The sequence below is a fragment of the Ammospiza caudacuta genome, chromosome 18 (assembly GCF_027887145.1).
Source record: "Ammospiza caudacuta isolate bAmmCau1 chromosome 18, bAmmCau1.pri, whole genome shotgun sequence".
NCBI classification, from domain to species: Eukaryota; Metazoa; Chordata; class Aves; order Passeriformes; family Passerellidae; genus Ammospiza; species Ammospiza caudacuta.
In genome coordinates, this window is record NC_080610.1 from 5,076,530 (window position 1) to 5,095,859 (window position 19,330).

Here is a 19,330-nt window from a genome sequence, read left to right on the forward strand (position 1 = left end):
GCTCTGTAGTTTGTGATGCCCTCACATGAGCCAAGTTCACTATTTTCCACAGAATAGTTTAAGTGACAATATTAGATCGTGAATAGGTGGTCCAAGCATTCTTAATTAAGCTTGATGTTACAAATGCAAAAAAAAAAAGTGTCCTTGAACACTTTTTTCCAAGCGTTGTCTTTAACAAAACAAAGAACTATGTTTGGGGAATGTGTGTGTGTGTGATGGGGGGGGGGGGGGGAGGGGAAGAGATGTTTTTTCAAAAGTAGAGAAAAATTCCTCTCTGAGACAGAAAGCAGATTTCAGATGCAAATGAATAACGACGATGTTGAAATAGCAGCTCTTCATAGAGAGACCTGGAGCACATAGGGAAGATTCAGCACTAGGACAGTCCAGGCAGCCCCGCGCAGTGAATTCGGCGGCGCATTTCGGAGCGTTTAACCTGGGCCCGGGAAGGGTAACTCGAGGGAGCGGGAGCCTCGCCGCGCTGGGGCGTGGGGCGCTCCGGGCGCCGTGGGAACCCCGGGAGCGCGGGAGGGGCTCCGCGGGCGGCCGCTTTCCCAACATGGACGCACCCGGGGCTCTGAGGTGCCCGTGCCTCCCGCAGCCCCCGGCCCGCGGGTACCGTTCCTTCCAGCCGCTCCCAGGGGGAGGGCATTTTCGCACTGCAAGAATTCCCGCTGTACCCCTTCCCTCCCCCACAATGCCGGCGCCGCGCTCTTCTAGCGAGGCTGAGAGTTGATCGCGTACGGGGGGTGGGGGTGAGAAATGCAATGAAAGACCGGGGGGAGGCCGGTCTGCGCTGCAGCCCCTGGCCCCTCTGGGATCGGCTCTCCTCAGGCGAGCCGAGGAGGTGGGGGCCGCTCTGCGCCTCTGCAGCTCCGGGAGGGTTTGCATTGGACGATTCGCGCCTGGGGAGGGGGGAAGGTTGCCTGCAGCCCCCCCCGCCGGCCCCTCCTCCTCTCTCCAGCGGGAGGGGGGTCTCGGGGGCGAGCTGCAGCCCGGATATTTGGGGGAGGGGGCGAGCGCAGCCCCACCACCCCCGTGAGCCGCAGGGGGGGGGGCCTCGCTGCCGGCTCGGCATTGGAGGATCGGTGCTGGGGAAGGGGGAGACTGCAGCCCCCAGCCCCCGCGGGCGGGCGGGGTGGGGGCCGGCCTGCTGGCTCTGGCTGCTCTTGCATTGGCGGATGCGGGGAGGGAGGGGGGCAGGAAGCGGGGGGGCAGGGGGGGAGCCCGAGTGGCTGGAGGGGGGGTCTCCGCGAATAGGGTGGGGGTCTTCTCGTCCAAAGAAGAGAGGAAAGTTTGCGGCGCCGGTGGTGAGGGTGCGTCGAAGCGGGCGGGGCCCGGACCGGGGCCGGCGGCGGCGGCGCTCGGTCGGGGAGCAGCAGCCGGGGGGCCCCCGCTGGATTTTTGTAGGGGGGGTGGTATCGCCCCCTCCTTCTCCTCCCCCCAGGGGTGAAAGTGCAAGAGGAAGTGCAGCCGCTGCCATCTTTCCTCCGCTCCAAACACACAGGGACGGACGGAGCCGGCAGCCCGGAGCCGCCGCCGGACCCCCGTCCCTCCCGGCTGCAGCCGCCGCGCCGCGCACGCCCCTTCCCGCGGCGGCTCCGCGGCCGCAGCGCCTCGTGGCGGCCGGGCCCGGGCGGGGCTCGCGCGGCCGCGCGCGCGCCTCGGCCGCCCGAGCCTTTTGTCTCGCCCCCCCCGCGCCGCGCGAGCCCCTCGCGCCGTGCAGGGAGCGCCGCGCGCGCGCCGCCGGCCCGGGCAGGGGCGGGGAACGAGCAGGAGGAGGCGGCGCGCGCCGCCGGGCGGCCCGAGAGCGCGCGCGCCCCCTGCGGGCGCCGGCGGGGCGGCGCAGCCCCCATGGAGCGGGTGAGCGAGGCCGCCGCCTGCGGCCCCTCGGCGGGCTGCTACACCTACCAGGTGAGCCGGCACAGCGCCGACGTGCTGCACAGCCTCAACCAGCAGCGCAAGAACGGCGGCCGCTTCTGCGACGTGCTCCTACGCGTGGGCGACGAGAGCTTCCCGGCGCACCGCGCCGTGCTGGCCGCTTGCAGCGAGTACTTCGAGTCGGTGTTCAGCGCGCAGCTCGGCGACGGGGCAGGTGGCGGCGGCGGCGGCGCGGAGGGGAGCGCGGCGGAGGCGGCGGCCGGCGGGGCTGCGGCGGCGACCGGCGGCGCCCCCGGGGGCGGGCGGGAGCTGGAGATGCACACCATCAGCTCCAAGGTGTTCGGAGACATCCTGGACTTCGCCTACACGTCGCGCATCGTGGTGCGGCTGGAGAGCTTCCCGGAGCTCATGACGGCCGCCAAGTTCCTGCTGATGCGCTCCGTGATCGACATCTGCCAGGAGGTCATCAAGCAGTCCAACGTGCAGCTCCTCGTGCCCCCCGCACGCCCTGACATCATGCTCTTCCGTCCGGGGGCTGCCGACCTCGGCTTCCCTCTTGACATGACCAACGGTGCCACTTTGGCGCCCAATGGCAATGGCATCGCTGGCATGCCTGAAGACGAGGCCACGCGGGCTGCGCTCAGCGCTGCGCAGTCCTCCCTCCCTGTCCTGCAGGGTGTGGACCGCCTGCCCATGGTGGCAGGACCTCTGTCCCCGCCGCTGCTGGCCTCACCCTTCCAGAATGTTGCTGCTAGTGCCCCCACTTTAAGCACCAAGAGGGGCAGAGGGCGTCCCCGTAAAGCCAATCTCTTGGACTCCATGATGTTCGGTAGCCCAGGGGGCCTGCGGGAGGCTGGGATCCTGCCTTGTGGTCTCTGTGGGAAGGTGTTCACGGATGCCAATCGTCTTCGGCAGCACGAGGCTCAACATGGGGTGACGAGCTTACAGCTGGGCTACATAGACATCCCACCCCCACGGCTGGGTGAAAATGGTGTTCCTGGTCAGGACGACCCCGACGCGCCTCGAAAAAGAAGCAGGACGAGGAAACAGGTGGCCTGTGAGATCTGTGGCAAGATTTTTCGGGACGTGTACCACCTGAACCGGCACAAGCTGTCACACTCTGGCGAAAAGCCTTACTCTTGTCCGGTGTGTGGCTTGAGGTTCAAGCGGAAAGACAGGATGTCCTATCATGTTCGATCGCATGATGGCTCTGTGGGAAAGCCCTACATCTGCCAGAGCTGTGGAAAAGGCTTTTCCAGGTAAGAGAGTGCTTGTATGGACATTGACACACACAGAGACCTAGGGAGCTGACTTTCCTGTCCCTTGGAAATGTGCTTAGGATAGTTTGACTGTTCCACTTTAGAATGTTTAAAGGAATGAGACTTCCATCATTTCCTCTGAGATGCTGTTCTGCAGTCTCTGGGAAGGGTTTAAAAGTAATGAAGCCATTGAACTGGGAGTCAGTGGCTTCTGGCTAACGTTCCCAGCTTTGTCCCAGAGCTGGTGTTGTGCGTGTCCTTGGGCAAGTCAGTCAGGCTCTGCCTCAAATGACTCTTCTGTGAAATGGGTATAGAAATAATTACCTGCCTCACAGAAGTGCCTTGAGATCGCTGATGTGTCGGTAGCTTGAAGGTGCTGTTGAAGTGCAAAATAATACATCTCAAGATTAATATTTTTCTCGTATCCATTTTAAATTTTCTTTTTCTTAACTTCCCTTCATTTCTCTTAGTTCGTAATGTTTTTTATCACCCAAATGTGAAGGAAGAGGTGAGATTTCAAAGGCTGCAGCATCAAGTATCTTTTAATACATGATCTTTGTGTCCTTTGGGTTTACATCCTTCTGAAGGGGATCCTGTTTCTGCCCTGCAACATACGTAAGATCTGTGCATTTAATGTTGCTGATTTTTTGTTGTCGCTGTTTGTGGGAGCTAATGTAATAAGTAGTTTGGTACACGTAGTAGTGATAGTGGTATCTTATAGTCTTGAGTTAATGAATTTGAAACTTTTTTGGAAGTTTGCCGCTCGCTTTGAGTGTAGAAGTAGTGGGGGGAGGGGGATGTGCTCTGCTATTTCTGTGCCAGCAGTCGGTTTTCCACGGCACTTGATTTGCTCTGACGTGAGGCAAGGACTCGAGATCTGAAAACAACTCAAAAGGCCACCAGGCTATGTAAATTGTGGAATTTTGCCCCAGCTCTCTTTTTGATAGAGGGACTTTCTGTTATTGAAATAATTTATGAAAATATAGCCCCCCCACTCTCCCTTTTTAAATCGGCAGTAATTAGGGATGCATCTTCATAAGGACTGCGGATTGAGTGATGGAAGGTCACAAAATGAAAATCTCATCTGTGGCTAGAGGTGAAAATACTTTTCTTACTATAGCGCTACCCGGGATCGTGTGCCAAGTTTCATTGTTTTCATTGACACTTAAAGATTTCTGCTGTTGCTGTATGAAAGGTTTTTGTCATTAAGGGGAAGTGAGACATCCACGTTGAGTTCTTGTTTTCCTCAGCAAGTTCATGTGAGCAGGCGGGAATGCTGTTACAAAAGTTAACAACAAACCCGTTCGCGTATCTGTAAAACCGAAGTATGAATGAAAACTAGAGACTCTTTAAGTTGCAGTATTCACTCTTGAGCGCAGCCAGAGGAAGTTGGAAGTGTGATGTGTAATTTTAGTGTCCTTTCCTGTGTTCAGCAGCGCTGAGGTTGCTGGCCTGGAGGTACCCAGGGACCCCGAGCAGTCTGTCCGGTTGCACCGCCCCAGCCCCGCTGCACAGTCCAGCCTGTTTGTGTCTGCAGGGCGTGAATTCCATCCCGCGCCCTCTCATTGGTGCGGCCGGGTAGTTGGGGGAGGAGAGGGTGGAGAACTTGTTTCCAAGCAGTTTTGGTCTCATACAATGAAAAGCTTTCTTCCCACTAGGAGAAACTCCCACCAGGACAATCTGCAGCCCTTCAGTCCTTTCTTCTTCCAAGTAGGCTTTGCCGGTTGTGAAGAATGCTCTAACTTTCTTCAGTAATGATTTGCTCTTCCATCGCACCTTCTAGTTGGAACGTTCAGAGCACTTTATTTGTATTAATGCAGTCTCCCTACCAAGTTGTAAGTTAGGAGTGTTTTTTCATCTTGCAGGTGGAAAATGTATCACAGCAACAGAGTTTAGATAGTCTTTTTGCAAGAGGTGCTTAAAGTTGGCTTTTTACGTCTGTGTTTAGGACATAAACCAAAAGGGTGTGATTTTCAAATATTCAGCGCTGTAAATCAAAGTGCCCTGATTGTTAAGGTCTACATAGGATTTTGGATGAGAACATGCAGGCTTGCAAATCATAACTTGTATTTCCTGTTTCCTCTGATCATTCAGTCATGATTTCTTCCTGAGAAAATGCTGCTTTTTAGCAAGTTGCAGAGGGTACATAACAAGGTAGAGTCCCAGTTGTTGACAATCTGGTTCTTGGAAAGTTAAATATCACTACAATTGTCATAGTAGATACAGCACTGGGATAATTTTTTCTTTTTTTTTTTTTTTTTTTCTTCTTTTCTTTGGTGTTAAAATTGTAACTTTAGTATTTGTTTTAAGTGTGCTTATGTGTGTTTTCCTTTAAGGCCAGACCACTTGAATGGACACATCAAACAGGTGCATACCTCAGAGAGACCTCACAAGTGTCAGGTAGGAGCCACAGGGGTTTAGATTGATGTTTGGGTAATCTTTGGCATTGCATTTATGTGTGCAGACAATTTTGAAATACCATGTATATGTGATTTGGGACAAATGTGTGTAAAGAACAGTGTTCCACAGTGACATCTGCTTTACATCCCTCCCTTCCCCTCTCACCTCATCTACACCTTTGGTGCTCCTGCCTCTCCCCCTTCCACCACTGTTCTTCCCTGCTGTGCTGTCCCAGTCTCACCCTGGATCTCTCACCCAGCCACTGGGCTTGGAGTCCCTGTCACTGATGATTCCCTCCCCCTTTTTTTTAATTGCAGTTGTTGCCATCAGGAGGCTCCAATGCTGACTTCATTTTTTTTAGAATAACTTAAAAAAAAATTAGTAAATTGTAATTATCATAACTTGTCAAGATACTATTTTGTAAAATTGCATAGCCTTCAGAACATTGCACTGAGCAAAATTGGAAGCTTTTTCTGTCTCAGGGAGAATATGAATAATGACATCACAATATCCTTTGTTGTACAATGTCATAATGTTGTATATGGTTTTTTATAGTTAATAAGGTTGGAAAGATCAAATGAAGGAAGATACTTTGTAATCCATTTATAGAAAGATTTAAAAGGTGCCTGGAAGTATCATTTAACACAAAGTTGAGAATCAGCTTCCACCATCAGACATTGCCATCAGAGAGATGTTGGGCAAACTTTTAAAACAGTTGTTGGGCTAACAGTCTCCATGCTTGGCTTCTGAAGAAATATTTAATATTTGTCTAAAGAAGCTGAAGCAAGACTCTATTCTTTTTTTTTTTTTTTTTTCTTTTGAGGACAGTGAAGGTTAGTGGATTTTTTTCTTCTAAAATATTTAACCCTGTTTTATGAAGCTAGACAATCCTACATGATTGCTGCCTCCTGATCTGCATTGTTGCACGTTTTTACACGCCTGTATTTCCTTCAAATTGTGAGAGTTTTGAAACATGTTGAAATTTTAAGAATCCTGAGAAGTTTTCCAGACAGCTGGAGCCATCTAAAGGTTTCTGTTGACATCCATATGATCTGTGAAAGCCCAGCTCATTTGAAAGGCCATAGAGCTGTCACATTGATTTAACTGCATAAAGCCTTACATTGGCTCAAGTGTCTTGAGATGATTTATGGGTTACAGATTTATACAAACCAGAAAATTCCACTCCTAAAAAGAATTCAGAGTGTGGGGACAGTGAACTGATGATGAATGTTTACATCCCAACAGGAACAGACACTCAGCTGATACCAAGATTACTGGCTGAACACTTTCACAGATAGCACAGATAGCTGAGAATTGTCCTTTGCTAGGTGATGACTGATAATTCTTTTATAGTTTAACCTTGATTTAAGAATATTAAATACAAACTGTGTGAATCAGAGGATACACTAAGAGCTCAGAAGTAAAGAAACATGGAAGCTAAGATGGCACAGCCAAGCTCACTCCATTTCCTTGCACACATGTATTTTGTGATAGCAGTTTCCAAGAGCAGTCTTTCTTACTGTGTGTTATCTAAAGTGCCATAATACTGTCTGCACTGCTCATTTCAGCTAAAAGGTACAGGCTATAGGTTACAATCATCAAGACAGAGTTGAGATTGTCCTTCAGGCTTGGGTTGTTCTTGATTTTTGATTGCTTAGCCCTGCAATTTTCGTGAATCTTAAGGTGCAGAAAATTTAATGACCTGTTGTATCTTTGGAGAAAATGCTTTGCAATATCCTACCAGATTTAGAAAGTCTTCTTGAATATCCACAGATCTGCTGTACATTGTAGAAACCACAGAGGGGATGCAGTCACTGAGAACTTGTTCCAAATATGAAAACTGATGAATAAATTGATGATGTTCTCCCTGTGATTATCTCATAATCAGTTATGCATCTGTTCCTTTATATGTATCTAACATAGGATCTGGCCACCAAGAAGGAAAATAGCTTAATATTGGCATGTTGTTTGCCCATTTTCCATTCTCTTTTTCCATTGATTTAGTTTGGCAAATTAGCTCCCCCTGAGAGCAGCCTGAACAGCCTTGAGGATCCTTTTTGAGTCTGTTTAGTTCCTGTTGAAAATTCCTGTTATTGTCATGCTTTGTTTATGTTTACTGGAAAAGAGAATTACTCCATAAACAGCAGAGCACTCCAGAATCCTCGATTGTAATGGCATTTTTGAAATTTGTGCTCTGTTATGATTTAAACAAACTGGCCATTTACCTGAGCTCTAAGGTATCTTTGCAAACTGGTGATAATGTTTTGTTGGTGTGGCATCACAGCACACTTTGGAGTACCAAAAAGTGGGAAGGTGTCAACCCAACTTCAGAATGAATGAAAGTATGAGAAACAGGACAATTTTAAGCTGAACATCAACAGCAATAGTTTTCAGTGCTCAGTTTGTAATCCTGCACTCATCCCCTGAAATAACAGCTGTGCTTCACAGATCTCTCACAAGTATCCTAACTTGCAGCACCTCTACACCTGATGCCAAAGCCTTACTCCAGCTTTACCATTGCTGTTCATGTAGACTCAGATTAGGGAACATCTCCACAGAGCCAAAGCAGCTGAGAAATCAGATCCAGGAAGCTGCTTTGGTGTCCAGGCAAATGGCACTCTGGATCTCTTCCCCTGGATTGTTGCACTGGTGAATTTATACTTTTTTCCCCAGTCTGGCAGTTGAGTTCTGGCTACAGGAGAAGGAGTGAGTCTGGTTTGTGGCCAGAATGGGGCAGCTCAGTTTCTGATCCCATGGGATGGGGTGAAGCTGTCAATGTGTGAAAGTCAGGCTGCAGTCTGGGAGCAGTGATCTGAAAATCTGGGCACATGAAAGAAAAAGGGGAGAAAACACAAGTTTGCTCCTCTCAGAGACAAGACAGGTTGTTCATCAGACAAATTAAATAAAATTAAAAATGCTGGTTAAAGTAAAGCACAACTTAATTGGCATCCCAAGTCCAGTGCATATCCCATTGATTTCAATGCAGAATGAGTTTCTTCCTGTCCTAATTTCTCTTACTTCCTGCCTATTAGCAGGAAAATGGCAGCCACCATGGAATAAGCTCAGAGACATCCACATCCATAGAAAAGTTGAAACTTCAAGAGGTATTTCTTAAACAATGTTTTTAAACTTTATATATTCTTTTTGATCTATTTATATACCTGTGCAATGTTTGATAGGAAAGCACTGGAGAGTTTTCTTCTATGATTAACAATTAATGACAAATACTTAGCACTCATTTAGCACTTCACATCTTTCATAAAATAAAACTTTTTTTTTTCCTATACCTTTTATAAATATTAACTATTTGAATATTAACTTTGGGATTTTCTTTAACCCTAGTCCTGTCTCCCATTGTTATGATTCAGCTAAACTGGTTCTTGCTTTTTCCACTGGACTTAATTATTGTTTTTAGGCTTTGTTGCAGATATATTTATTATATAGCTTATCCAAAGGTGAGCTTTACACAACTCAGCAGCAACAGTGAGAAATCAAACACATAAATTTTTATATTGCTTTTGCCTAAGCTTTCAACTTGTTAAGTTCACTGTGGGATAGATTTGGTTTTACTTTGGCATCGCTGTATTTATGTGATTTGTCTCTGGTCTGCTTCTCATTGGCTAAAGCACTCCCAATGCTTGGGTATGGACCTGCCTGTGGCTCTGTTTAGAGTTATTGATGATGGATCTCTTGGCTGTCATTGTTGATACTCTAGTGATGTATCTTTAGCTGATAGCCAGCAGATTGATTGGCATCAGTGCTGCAATCCTGCCTTAGGAGAGTGCTTACCTCTAAGAACACTTTAGTAAGTGAAAGCTGCATCTGTTTTGCTCAGTGCTGTGTACTGAGATCACAAATGAAGAGAAATCTTTCACGTTTAAGAATTTGCCTCTTAAACCTCAATACTTGTAATTTATACGTCTTTGTCTGGTGGGCATAGTTAAACTGTGCATGTTGCAGAAATCCAGATAATTTTACTGTTGCCCTTTCAATTTCATTAAGTCCTGATCCTCTGGGGTGTTAAGTCTTGTACTTGCTGCAGAGCAGCCTCAGCTCCATGGGAGTTTTCCACACTTCAGCATCTCACAGGATCAAATGAGTGTAAAGCCTGGTGAGATTGATAGGTGCTTTTCAGCTGCCTTCAGTGGTTTTTGGATTAAGCTCTTGATTAACTGAATTCTATGTAATTACATTATTCTCTTCTGTATTATCAGTTCCACTTACTTGAATTATAATTTTGGAATTTTACTAAGATTGTTACTTTAACAAGTCTTATCTCTATTGAAACAGTGGTTTAATTACACACTGGTATTTAAAAATACAGTTTATACCCAGTTCCCAAGACAGTGAGCAGCCTCATATTATTTTTGGGGGGTTTCTGGTTACATCTCTTAAAACTGTGATATTTTATATGAAGTTGGTGTAAACAAAACACTGTACACTCTTGAATGTCACTGCTCTGGCTTGGTCTGGTTGTTCTGATGTGTGTTTGCTTTTGTTTGTCCTCTGGCACTTGTGAAATGGTTTAGACTATAACCCTAATCCCTTGTGCAGCCTATTGCTGGTGACTTATTTCCCTTCACACCTTAGAGACACAGCAAGCCTTTCAGACCTGGCAGGCCACTGGAACAGGCTGTGGGCACAGCCTGCCTGCCCATTGCTGGGGTTGGAAAAACGGGAGGGAGCTTCACTTACCATGCAGATTTCAGCTGGAAAGTGGGCAGATAGAATCAATATTATCTTATGCCAAATCAAGCTTGTTTTGTGGCAGTATTGGAATATGATACCTTGACCAGGGGTAAGTTAAAACAAATTACAATGTCATGCAGTTATTTTGATATCTGCTCAGTTTTGAGGCTTCACTGCTACAGTTTGTCTGCACTGCTGCTGTGGATACCAGAGTGACTCTTCCACTGTCTCTTGTCATGTTGTCATCCCAGATAATTCTGTGATCCTTTGTTTATATGTCTTCACACTCCAAAAGAATTCTGTGTACTGAAGTCAGATTTATGTCATCAAAGAGTAGAATTGAGGAAAATGACAGAGAGGACATTTGAGTGGTTTAAAGTGATTGTAATGGCTCAGCAAAATGGCAGAACTTATTGTAAACACAGCAAAGTGGTTTCTGCTACTTCTTTTGTTAAATATTACTTAAAATTTTAATATCTTTATCCTCAGAAAGGAGCTAAAACCTTACAAGTCTATCTTGGAGTAAGTTTTACTGTCTGTAGTGTGTCAGAGCTGTTTTCTTGCTGCTTTAATTCTTTTGAGTGGTAACATTACAACTTGTGCAATGTGTTGGTGTTCTGAATTTTTTATCTGGGGGAAAATGCCTTATGCATCATCATGCACAGTACCTAAGGTATTTACTCTAAAGAATGCTAAATATATTCAGCAATATCAGTGCTGTCAGCAGAGCTGATGACTCACATGGTTGTGTTACACCTGCAGACCTGCAATGCTTCCTTTGCCACGCGGGACCGGCTGCGCTCACACCTGGCGTGCCACGAGGACAAAGTCCCGTGCCAGGTGTGTGGGAAGTACCTGAGAGCAGCATACATGGCAGATCACTTGAAGAAGCATAGTGAAGGACCAAGCAACTTCTGCACTATCTGTAACCGAGGTAATGAAGAAACTGGTTTTAATTGCACTGGGATGGGCAGCACCCGAGGGGAGCTGTAAGGCCGCGTGACTCTCTGCAGCAGGAGGAGGTTGTACCCTGTTTGTGTCCATACTCTGCTTTTCCTGCTGAATCCTTAACCCTGAAACTGATGGAGCACAGGTCTGGCCTTTTCACATGGCTCCCAAAGAAATCTGAAGCAAATTTTATTTGCTAAGTAGCCAGATCCCTCTACAATAACCATGCTTACTTGCATTGCTGCTGCTCAACACACATCTTCTTTTTTTTTTTTTCTGTACCTAATCAGACTTGAGCCCTTGCAGTCAGTTTGGAAGAATGTTTTTGTATCTTTAAAATACACATCAAGTTGAAAATCATACATTGAACATAAATCTACATTGTGTTACTAAGTATTACTTAACCTCCTGGTGCAACAGAGTCAAGCTGCTCTCCCTCTTAATTGCTTTGTACTAATGTACATTTCTAAAACATCCTTTGTAAAGAGCACTAGGAATGTGGTTTACCTTTATTTGTACAAATACAATTTTTCACTGTTGGAAGGGACCCATAAAGATCACCAAGTCCAACTCTGCTCCATGCAGCACTATGTAAAACTAAACCATATGACTAAGCTTGTGAAGCTTTTCCATCTTTTTTGGTACTCTTCAGTTGGAGAGAGTTGGAAACTTAGGCTTTGTGGGATGTAAGGCAAGCTGGAAAAATTATTTTTGACTTACTGGTGGTTTTTTTTAAGGGATTGATTGACAAGTTCAAAATGCCTTTTTGGCTCACACAGGTATACATAGCTAGTAGGTGTTAGAAGAGATTGCTGCTGTGTTTTGGGATTTGTTTTTTCTGATGAGTCTTTTTCTTGCAATGTGTTCTTTTTTCTAGTTAAAGAGAGGTGAAATCTTTTGAGAAAATAAAGTTTTTCTGTGTTTAATGTGCAGACTGTACAGGGAGCTTGTGGAGTTGATGAGTAATCAACATTAAATTGCAAGGGAGGTGTTTCCTAGTTGAACAGTCTGTAAATCCTGAAAGTGATGTTATCGGTGTGAATGGAACAGGCATCTGGGTTGAAAATCTTCAGGTTTTGAAGCTCCAGGTAGATGGTGTGAAATGGAGCTTGCCCTCCTTTTCAGAAGGCCTGGCTTCTGAAAAACAGAAGTTTAAGCTTATCCTGATTCTTTTTGTGGCAACAACATGGAAGATATTGTTTGAGATCAGGTGCTATCCTGCTCCCCTCCCGTTGAACATAGTGCCAGACAGAAACTCAGATGGGCTGGGAGGAATTGTCTTGTTTCCACGATTTGTAAGCTTGAATTTCAACTTAACTACCACTGGATGTCACTGCAGCTCTTTGGAAATGGAGCCAGAGTGACAAAGACAGACCCGGCATTCAAACAATAAAATGACCGAGTGGTTTATTCACATTTTACAAGTCTAAATGTACAGTGGGAATTGAAATAAAATATCTACTTCTGTAGAAGGATAGGGAACCTGTTGTACAGCAAACTTTAAGCAACTACTTTCTTCTTACAGTTTGTGTTTTTCTGGGAGTTGTCACAATTGTCTGCTGTGAATTTCAGTTTGCATCAGGATTTAAAACATGTAATTATGAATACTGAATAATGTTAAATTTCATAGGAAGTGTTAAAATTCATAGGAAGGGTAAGCTACAGACTGGATTTATCAAACAGCTGTGTTGTAAACTCATTGTTTTATGCTGTAAATTTTGATAATAGCTTTATGATCAATGACAGCAGAATTTTTAATCCCAGGTGTTCTAGAATCAAAGTATAATGTTCATTGTTTTAAATAATTATTTTTTAAACTGTAGAGCCTGGCAAGATGAAGTCTAATGGAAGATTTCTGGATTAGAAATATCTGTTTGATAGGCACTGGTGCAGTCAGAAGGCACACACAGTAACCTGATCACAGCTGTGCCATGACTGGGGTGCTTGTGCAGAGAGATTTTGTTTATTCTTCCCGTAGCTAATGTGCTGCTGTATTTTTTAATTGAAACTTAGCTGGTTCTGGATATAGTAATTGTCAAGCAAGAATGCTCTGCAAGCTCAAGCTGCTTGTGGAGAGAATTTTGGATGTTGGCCACTTAAAAAAAAAAAAAAAAAAGTGGATGGAAAGGTGACATTCCTGGTGTTAATGACAGCCTCAAACTCCCTGAGTTTATCCCACTGGACTAAAGGCTTTGCTGTGGACCTTAATGAGGTGTCTGGTGTTGTTTTAAAGGTTTGATGGCTTTGGGAGATGGGGATGGAACTCAGTACCTGGCAGAAAGCTGTAGCCACTAGTTTGCCATGTCATGTGGCTCATTTCTTTATCACACCTATTTCTCTTACAATGTTGTGGTATAATTTTAAAAAACTACCAGCTGTGAGTTGTTTTTTCCAGGTTGTGTTCTTACTTGAGGTCTTTATGCTTGGAGTAATCATGGAAGCAATTAAATCTTGTTAAATCAGGGAAACAGTGAAGTGGTTCTGGGGAGTTTTGTGTTGGGTTTTTTTCCCCTGGGATTTTGGGGGTTGTTTCTTTTTCTTTTTTGGTTTGGTATTTTGTTGTTGTTTTTTTTTTTTTTTTTCTTAAAGAATTTGTCTAAAAGGTGGTTAAAAAATGAATCCTCAAGCCTCACATTTTTAGACAAATTCTCTTTAATTGGTTTAAATAAAGAAGATGTGCTCCTGTTGTGTTCTCACACAGTCTTTTACCATCCTTAGGAACTTTATTTGCTTGGTTGGGCTTTTTCAAAGTATTCCAGAGATTAATGACTTTGGTATTTAGTAATGACACCTGCAACTCAGAACTTGGGGTTGTGTTTCAAACACATACACATTGTTTGTTTCACAGAATTAAATTAGTTAGGAAAAGGGTAAATATTCCAATCACAAATGAGGATTTATTTTTTCACGCTGAGTTCTTGTACATTCATGGGGGACAGAATGCAGTAAATAAAGTAAAAACATTCTCCTCATGTTCCAGCTAAATCCAAATTACAGTTTTTGAACAAGGATCATCCTGCAATTATTTCTATAGTTTATCTCCTTATAGACCTTATCTAAGAGATCAAGGGACCGGTCCCATTTATATAAAGGAGATCATTTCCTCTCTATACATGTTTTTAATATTGGTCCTTCTGGTATGAAGAAATAATGTTTTGCAAAGTGGAGAGATGTGTATGAGTAAAGCAATAAATACATTCCTGCTCTGAAAAATACTGCCAATACTGCCACTTTATCCTCTGACTTTGCTCTGAAAGAGATTTTAAGAGTGAAGGATTATGGTTTATAAACCCCCATCTTCCTAGGACAGGCATTCATAATTAAAGTCTGGTGGAGATAAAAAGGCCAGTCCTAAGTGCTTCAGGAGAAAATTAGGATGAAAACAACCCCAGAAAAGTCTCCCTTTAACCAGTTTCCCATGAAGCAGTTTGCATTCTTAGGGTTTTGATGGAAGTTGATGACTCACATGTTCATCTGCCAAGTGCATAAAGGGGAGCTAACACACTTTGCAGCAGTTTCCATTCTATAAAACAATGAACTCTACAAATAGAACTGCAGAGTTCAGAAAAAACCCTCTGTGCAGAGATTACAAGTTCAGATTTTCCTGTGTCAGTTTGGTGTAGAAAAGCACTGAATACCTGCATGTAGTCCTTTTTTAATGGCTGGCAGGGAGATTTTAATGCATTGCTGCATGAGAGGTTGATCTCAGCATGCATGTGGTTATTAGCCACATGTGTGAAATAAGGAAAGCACCTCACAGGTGGAAGTGTCACCATTGTATCTGTACACTGTGCCCTTTGCTCTGCCAGTCAAAGACTGGTTCTTTCAGCTCTACAGTGAATTTTTGGTATTTGTAGGAATATATTCTCTTGCTGCCCAGTGAGATTTTCAATGCAGCATTTTGTGTCTGAGGGTAGGTCTTGCATTATTTCAGAGGATAATATCCTTGCATGAATTCCCTGCATCACTTGGCCTTGGTGATTCTGCTCCATTGTATTTTGAGAGTCACATGTTCTTGGTTTTATCAGTTGTGATTGATCTACTTTCTGTACTTTTATCTTCAGCTCAGGGGTGCACAGTAACTACCTCTGGTTCATTCTCAGCAGCCTGCCCCTTTTCCCTTCAGCAGCTTGCTGTGGAGTTCTTGCTTTGCAGGTCCTGTATACATAATTCTTAATAACCTCTGGATAAAAGTCAGGGTAGAGGGGTATTCTGTGTGCTAGGCACAGGGAAATCTAGTGTAAAGCCACATTCATTATTAAATTCTGCACCTGAAACTAACAGCTGCAGTCAGAAAATCCACCCCAGAGAGGTGTGTAGTACTTGCTTTGCAGCATTCCTAATATATTACTATATATCATCAAATGTAAATGCAGTTATATCACTATAAAAATGGCTTTATGGTAGAATATCTACTCATATTTTAAGGAAAATATTGTTATGAAAGTTCTCTTGCAAGGGCTTGTGCTGCAAATGCTATATTGGTTTAAAAAAATCTAGGGCTTGGGTTTTCTCTCTCCAGAGGGGGAACCTGCAACTCTGGGTCTGCACTGGTGAACCTTGTGTTGTGCTCTTAGTTGTTAGTGGGAAATATTTCTAACAAGAAAGTGCCATAATACTCTGTTCAAAGTATAACAGAAAATTAAGCTGCTTGGTGGTGGCAGCTTTACCTCTGTAGGAAGTCTTTAAAACTCTGCCTCCTATATGGTCCAATGTGCTAGGAGTGACTGCAAATCTTATTCAGGTTGAATTTAAAAACTTTCAAAGTATATGTGAGATAATTCCTTGCATTAAAAAAAACCAACATGAGACTTGAAGAAACATTTTAAAAAGCACACACACAAATGTAAAAACCTGCTTTGTTCAGAAATCAATTGTTTGATATATATGTTTTTATTTTCAGTGTTTGGTGCTTACAGATCAGAGCTGATAAAAATACTGAAATTTATTTTTAGTACTTTTTGTTAACTGTAGACAAAATATGAGTTCTAGTATATTTTTTTAAACTCAGGGTGAGCTGACTGCAGGAAATATACTATTGAGCAAAAGTGTATACCTTAAAAAGTGAATAGTTTCAGCTTTCTGTCTTCTAGAAGTTGCTGTAAGTGCTATAGAAACTTAAGGGGAAAAGCACACTAAACCAATAAGGGTTCTCAATAGATAGCATTCCTTCAGACCTTAAGAGCACAAAATCTACTAATTGGAACTATCTTCCAATGTATTATCAGATGACAAAAATATTTTTAATTAAAAAATAAACCAGCAGAAAAATGGTGAAGAGACGTGGGTGCCTTTTTGTATGATGTCTCTTCTGCCTTTTTTCCAGAAATTTCATGTCACCTGCTAGGTTTGCTTACACAGAATTTGTTTTTAAGGAGGCTGCTCTCTCTTTGTGACTAACAAAAAGCAAACTCAGTCTGATGAAAAGTGTGCATTGCGTTTCTGCCTGAGGATGACAGGACTCCTACGTGAGCATGTCACAGGGAACTGGTGGAACAGCAGCTTTAAAATAGGGAGCAGGAGCAAGAGAAAGATTAAAGGAACAGGGAAGGCAGATGTGTGTCTTTGCTGGTGGCAGGATCTCATCTCCTTTTATCTTGTTTAGGTTTCTCCTCTGCCTCCTACTTAAAGGTCCATGTTAAAACCCACCACGGTGTTCCCCTTCCCCAGGTCTCCAGGCACCAGGAGTCCATCCCGAATGGGGGAGCAGCGTTCCACTGCGTCAGGACCTATGGCATCAAAGGCAAGAGACTCCTGCTCTGCACCTTGCTGCTCTGGGCAGGGCTTTGTGGTGTGGGTGTCGGGCTGGGCACGAGAAACGGGAGGGAGGAAGGACAGGGAAATGCTGGAGACAAGCTTAGGGAGATGCAGGGAAATTCCATAGCACCATGTAGGATATCATACCTGTCATTGCACAGCTGATTTAACAAGTCTAGGGGAAGGAAATGGGCACAGGAGAGTATGTGAAGCTTTGGCAGCTTCTTTCTTTCAATCTTCAGGGAGATTGAAAAAGCCATGTTAGTTCATCTTGACCCTCTTCCTTGGAGCAGTCAGCATCTTAATTTTGCCTGAGGGCAAATTTGTTAGTCCCACTCCCTTGAATCTTGCGTCAGTCAAAGCCCGTTTGTGGTTTTGCCAGGAGCCATACTGTACATGCAGCCAGCTGTCTGTAGCTAAACTTACACTTCTAAATGCATTGTTGGGGAGGAGAGGTGAAGGATGATGATAGTACCAGTGCTTTCTTGTTTTGACATTCATTTAACTGGGGGGGGAGAAAAAGTTGTTATTGTAAGCATAGCAAAGTTAAGCACTGCTTAACTTCTGAATAAGTAAAGCAGTGTGTTTGCCTGTGTAGAATAGCTTTTTGCTTCTTGGTTTGAGCTGTCAGTATTCCTGGTGAAAGTGAAACATCAGAAAATTCTTCAAAGCCATGGTTGTTCTGGTTTTTTCTTGCCCAGGAGAACACAGAGGGCTGGGTTGAACAAACACTGTGCCAGCAGAAAGCTTGAGTTGTGTAATTTTTCTGTTGAAGTCTTGACAGAGTTACTACAGAAGCCCTTTAGTTTTGGGTGGTGTGCTGACTTAACAAGAGATTTATTCCAGCTCAGTGGTGTATTGATTTCATGCATATCCTGTTAGGTTTGTAATGCTGAGTCCAGAGCAAATCTGTCTTTTGGGTTGTGCCAAGTGGTTCTTTGGTCTCTCAGAGTTAATAGTAGATACAGCCTGTTTGTATTCAGAGACTCCTTTAGTATCTGGGTTTCTCACGCTCATTCACATGCACTGAGCAAAAAAGTGTGGACAAACTTCCCTGGCATAATGCCAGAGGAGAATGGGGGAGACTCCAAACATACCAAGGGCTTTGCCAGGAAATATATCCAAATAACTTAAATAACCTCTCTGCTGTTTCACACTGCAGTATTTAAAGATAGAACAATTTTAGGTTGTGAAGTTAACTTCTAACAGTGTTGCACTTGTGAAAAAGAGTTTCTTGAGACTAAATGAAATTGCACTTCTTAAATTGCAGTAGCTCCCTGCTGTTTTGCTGAATGTTTCCAGGTTTCTTCACATCTTGCTGCAGCCTGTTGTACTTCATGAAGTTTCTAGGCTCTCCCCCAAAGTATCAACAGCATTTCAGGAGTGTGCAAGTGAATTACACAGTTGAAAACTCATCATTAGGACCATCCTTTTGTAGTGTCTGAGGTGTAAACATTGTGAGACATCCTTGGGATTCAAGAAGTGTTGTATGAACCAGCCATTATGGTTGCATTCAGTACCATGACAAATCCCTGATGAAACCCCAGCTGTTGCTCTGATAGCAGCCTGGTGGTTTGGAAAGGGGACCTGTGCTCAAGGGCTCTAGGATGTGAGGGATTGGATGTGAAGTGTGTATCACTCTGTTGTGACAGGCATTCATGTGATCAGGTGGTAACCAATCTAATTTATTTTAATGCATGCTAAATATCTTGCTTTGGGAGCCAAGATTCTGAGAACTTCTCTCTTTTCTTTTTCCCGTAGAAGGCCAGAAATGTTCACATTCGGACCCGACTGAGAGTTCTGATTCATATGGAGACCTCTCTGACACCAGTGACCTCAAGACTCCTGAGAAGCAGAACACCAATGGGTCCTTCTCGTGTGACCTGGCAGTCAGCAAAAACAAAATGGAGATGGAAGGAGAGAAGAAGTACCCGTGCCCCGAATGCGGCAGCTTTTTCAGATCCAAGTCTTATCTGAACAAACACATACAGAAAGTGCACGTCAGGGCCCTTGGTGGCCCTCTGGGGGACCTGGGTCCTGCTCTGGGATCCCCCTTCTCACCCCAACAGAACATGTCTCTTCTGGAGTCCTTTGGGTTTCAGATCGTCCAGTCAGCATTTGCATCATCCCTTGTGGATCCAGAGGTCGACCAGCAACCAATGGGGCCAGAGGGGAAATGAGATCAGTTGGATCTTAAAGCAAAGCAGCAGTCTGGCTCTGATGATAAGATGCTGTGAATGAAAGAGGAAATAATGAAATTTGGTTCTATAGCTGAGAATTTTTTATTCATTTTAGCTTCCTTCTTTGTCTCATGCCCTACCCCACCTTTAAACCTTCACTGGGGAGAGGGAGAAAATGCTTCTTTAGCTGATAAATTACAGAAGATGGTGGCCTTGAAT

The 19,330-nt window shown here is 44.4% G+C and overlaps 1 protein-coding gene across 3 annotated transcripts; it reads left to right on the forward strand.

Moving 5' to 3' along the window:
• Positions 1 to 1,851: 1,851 nt before the first annotated feature.
• On the forward strand, positions 1,852 to 19,171 carry PATZ1 (POZ/BTB and AT hook containing zinc finger 1). Of its 3 annotated transcripts, XM_058816873.1 has the most exons (6): positions 1,852 to 3,137; positions 5,474 to 5,537; positions 8,570 to 8,641; positions 10,989 to 11,160; positions 16,780 to 16,917; positions 18,693 to 19,171. In XM_058816873.1, exons 1-6 carry the CDS (start codon positions 1,852 to 1,854, stop codon positions 19,109 to 19,111), a joined length of 2,151 nt encoding a protein of 716 aa, XP_058672856.1. In that variant the 3' UTR covers positions 19,112 to 19,171. The 3 variants fall into 3 exon arrangements, with proteins under 3 accessions (XP_058672856.1, XP_058672857.1, XP_058672858.1); XM_058816874.1 differs by lacking the exon at positions 8,570 to 8,641; XM_058816875.1 differs by lacking the exons at positions 8,570 to 8,641; positions 16,780 to 16,917.
• Positions 19,172 to 19,330: the final 159 nt, after the last annotated feature.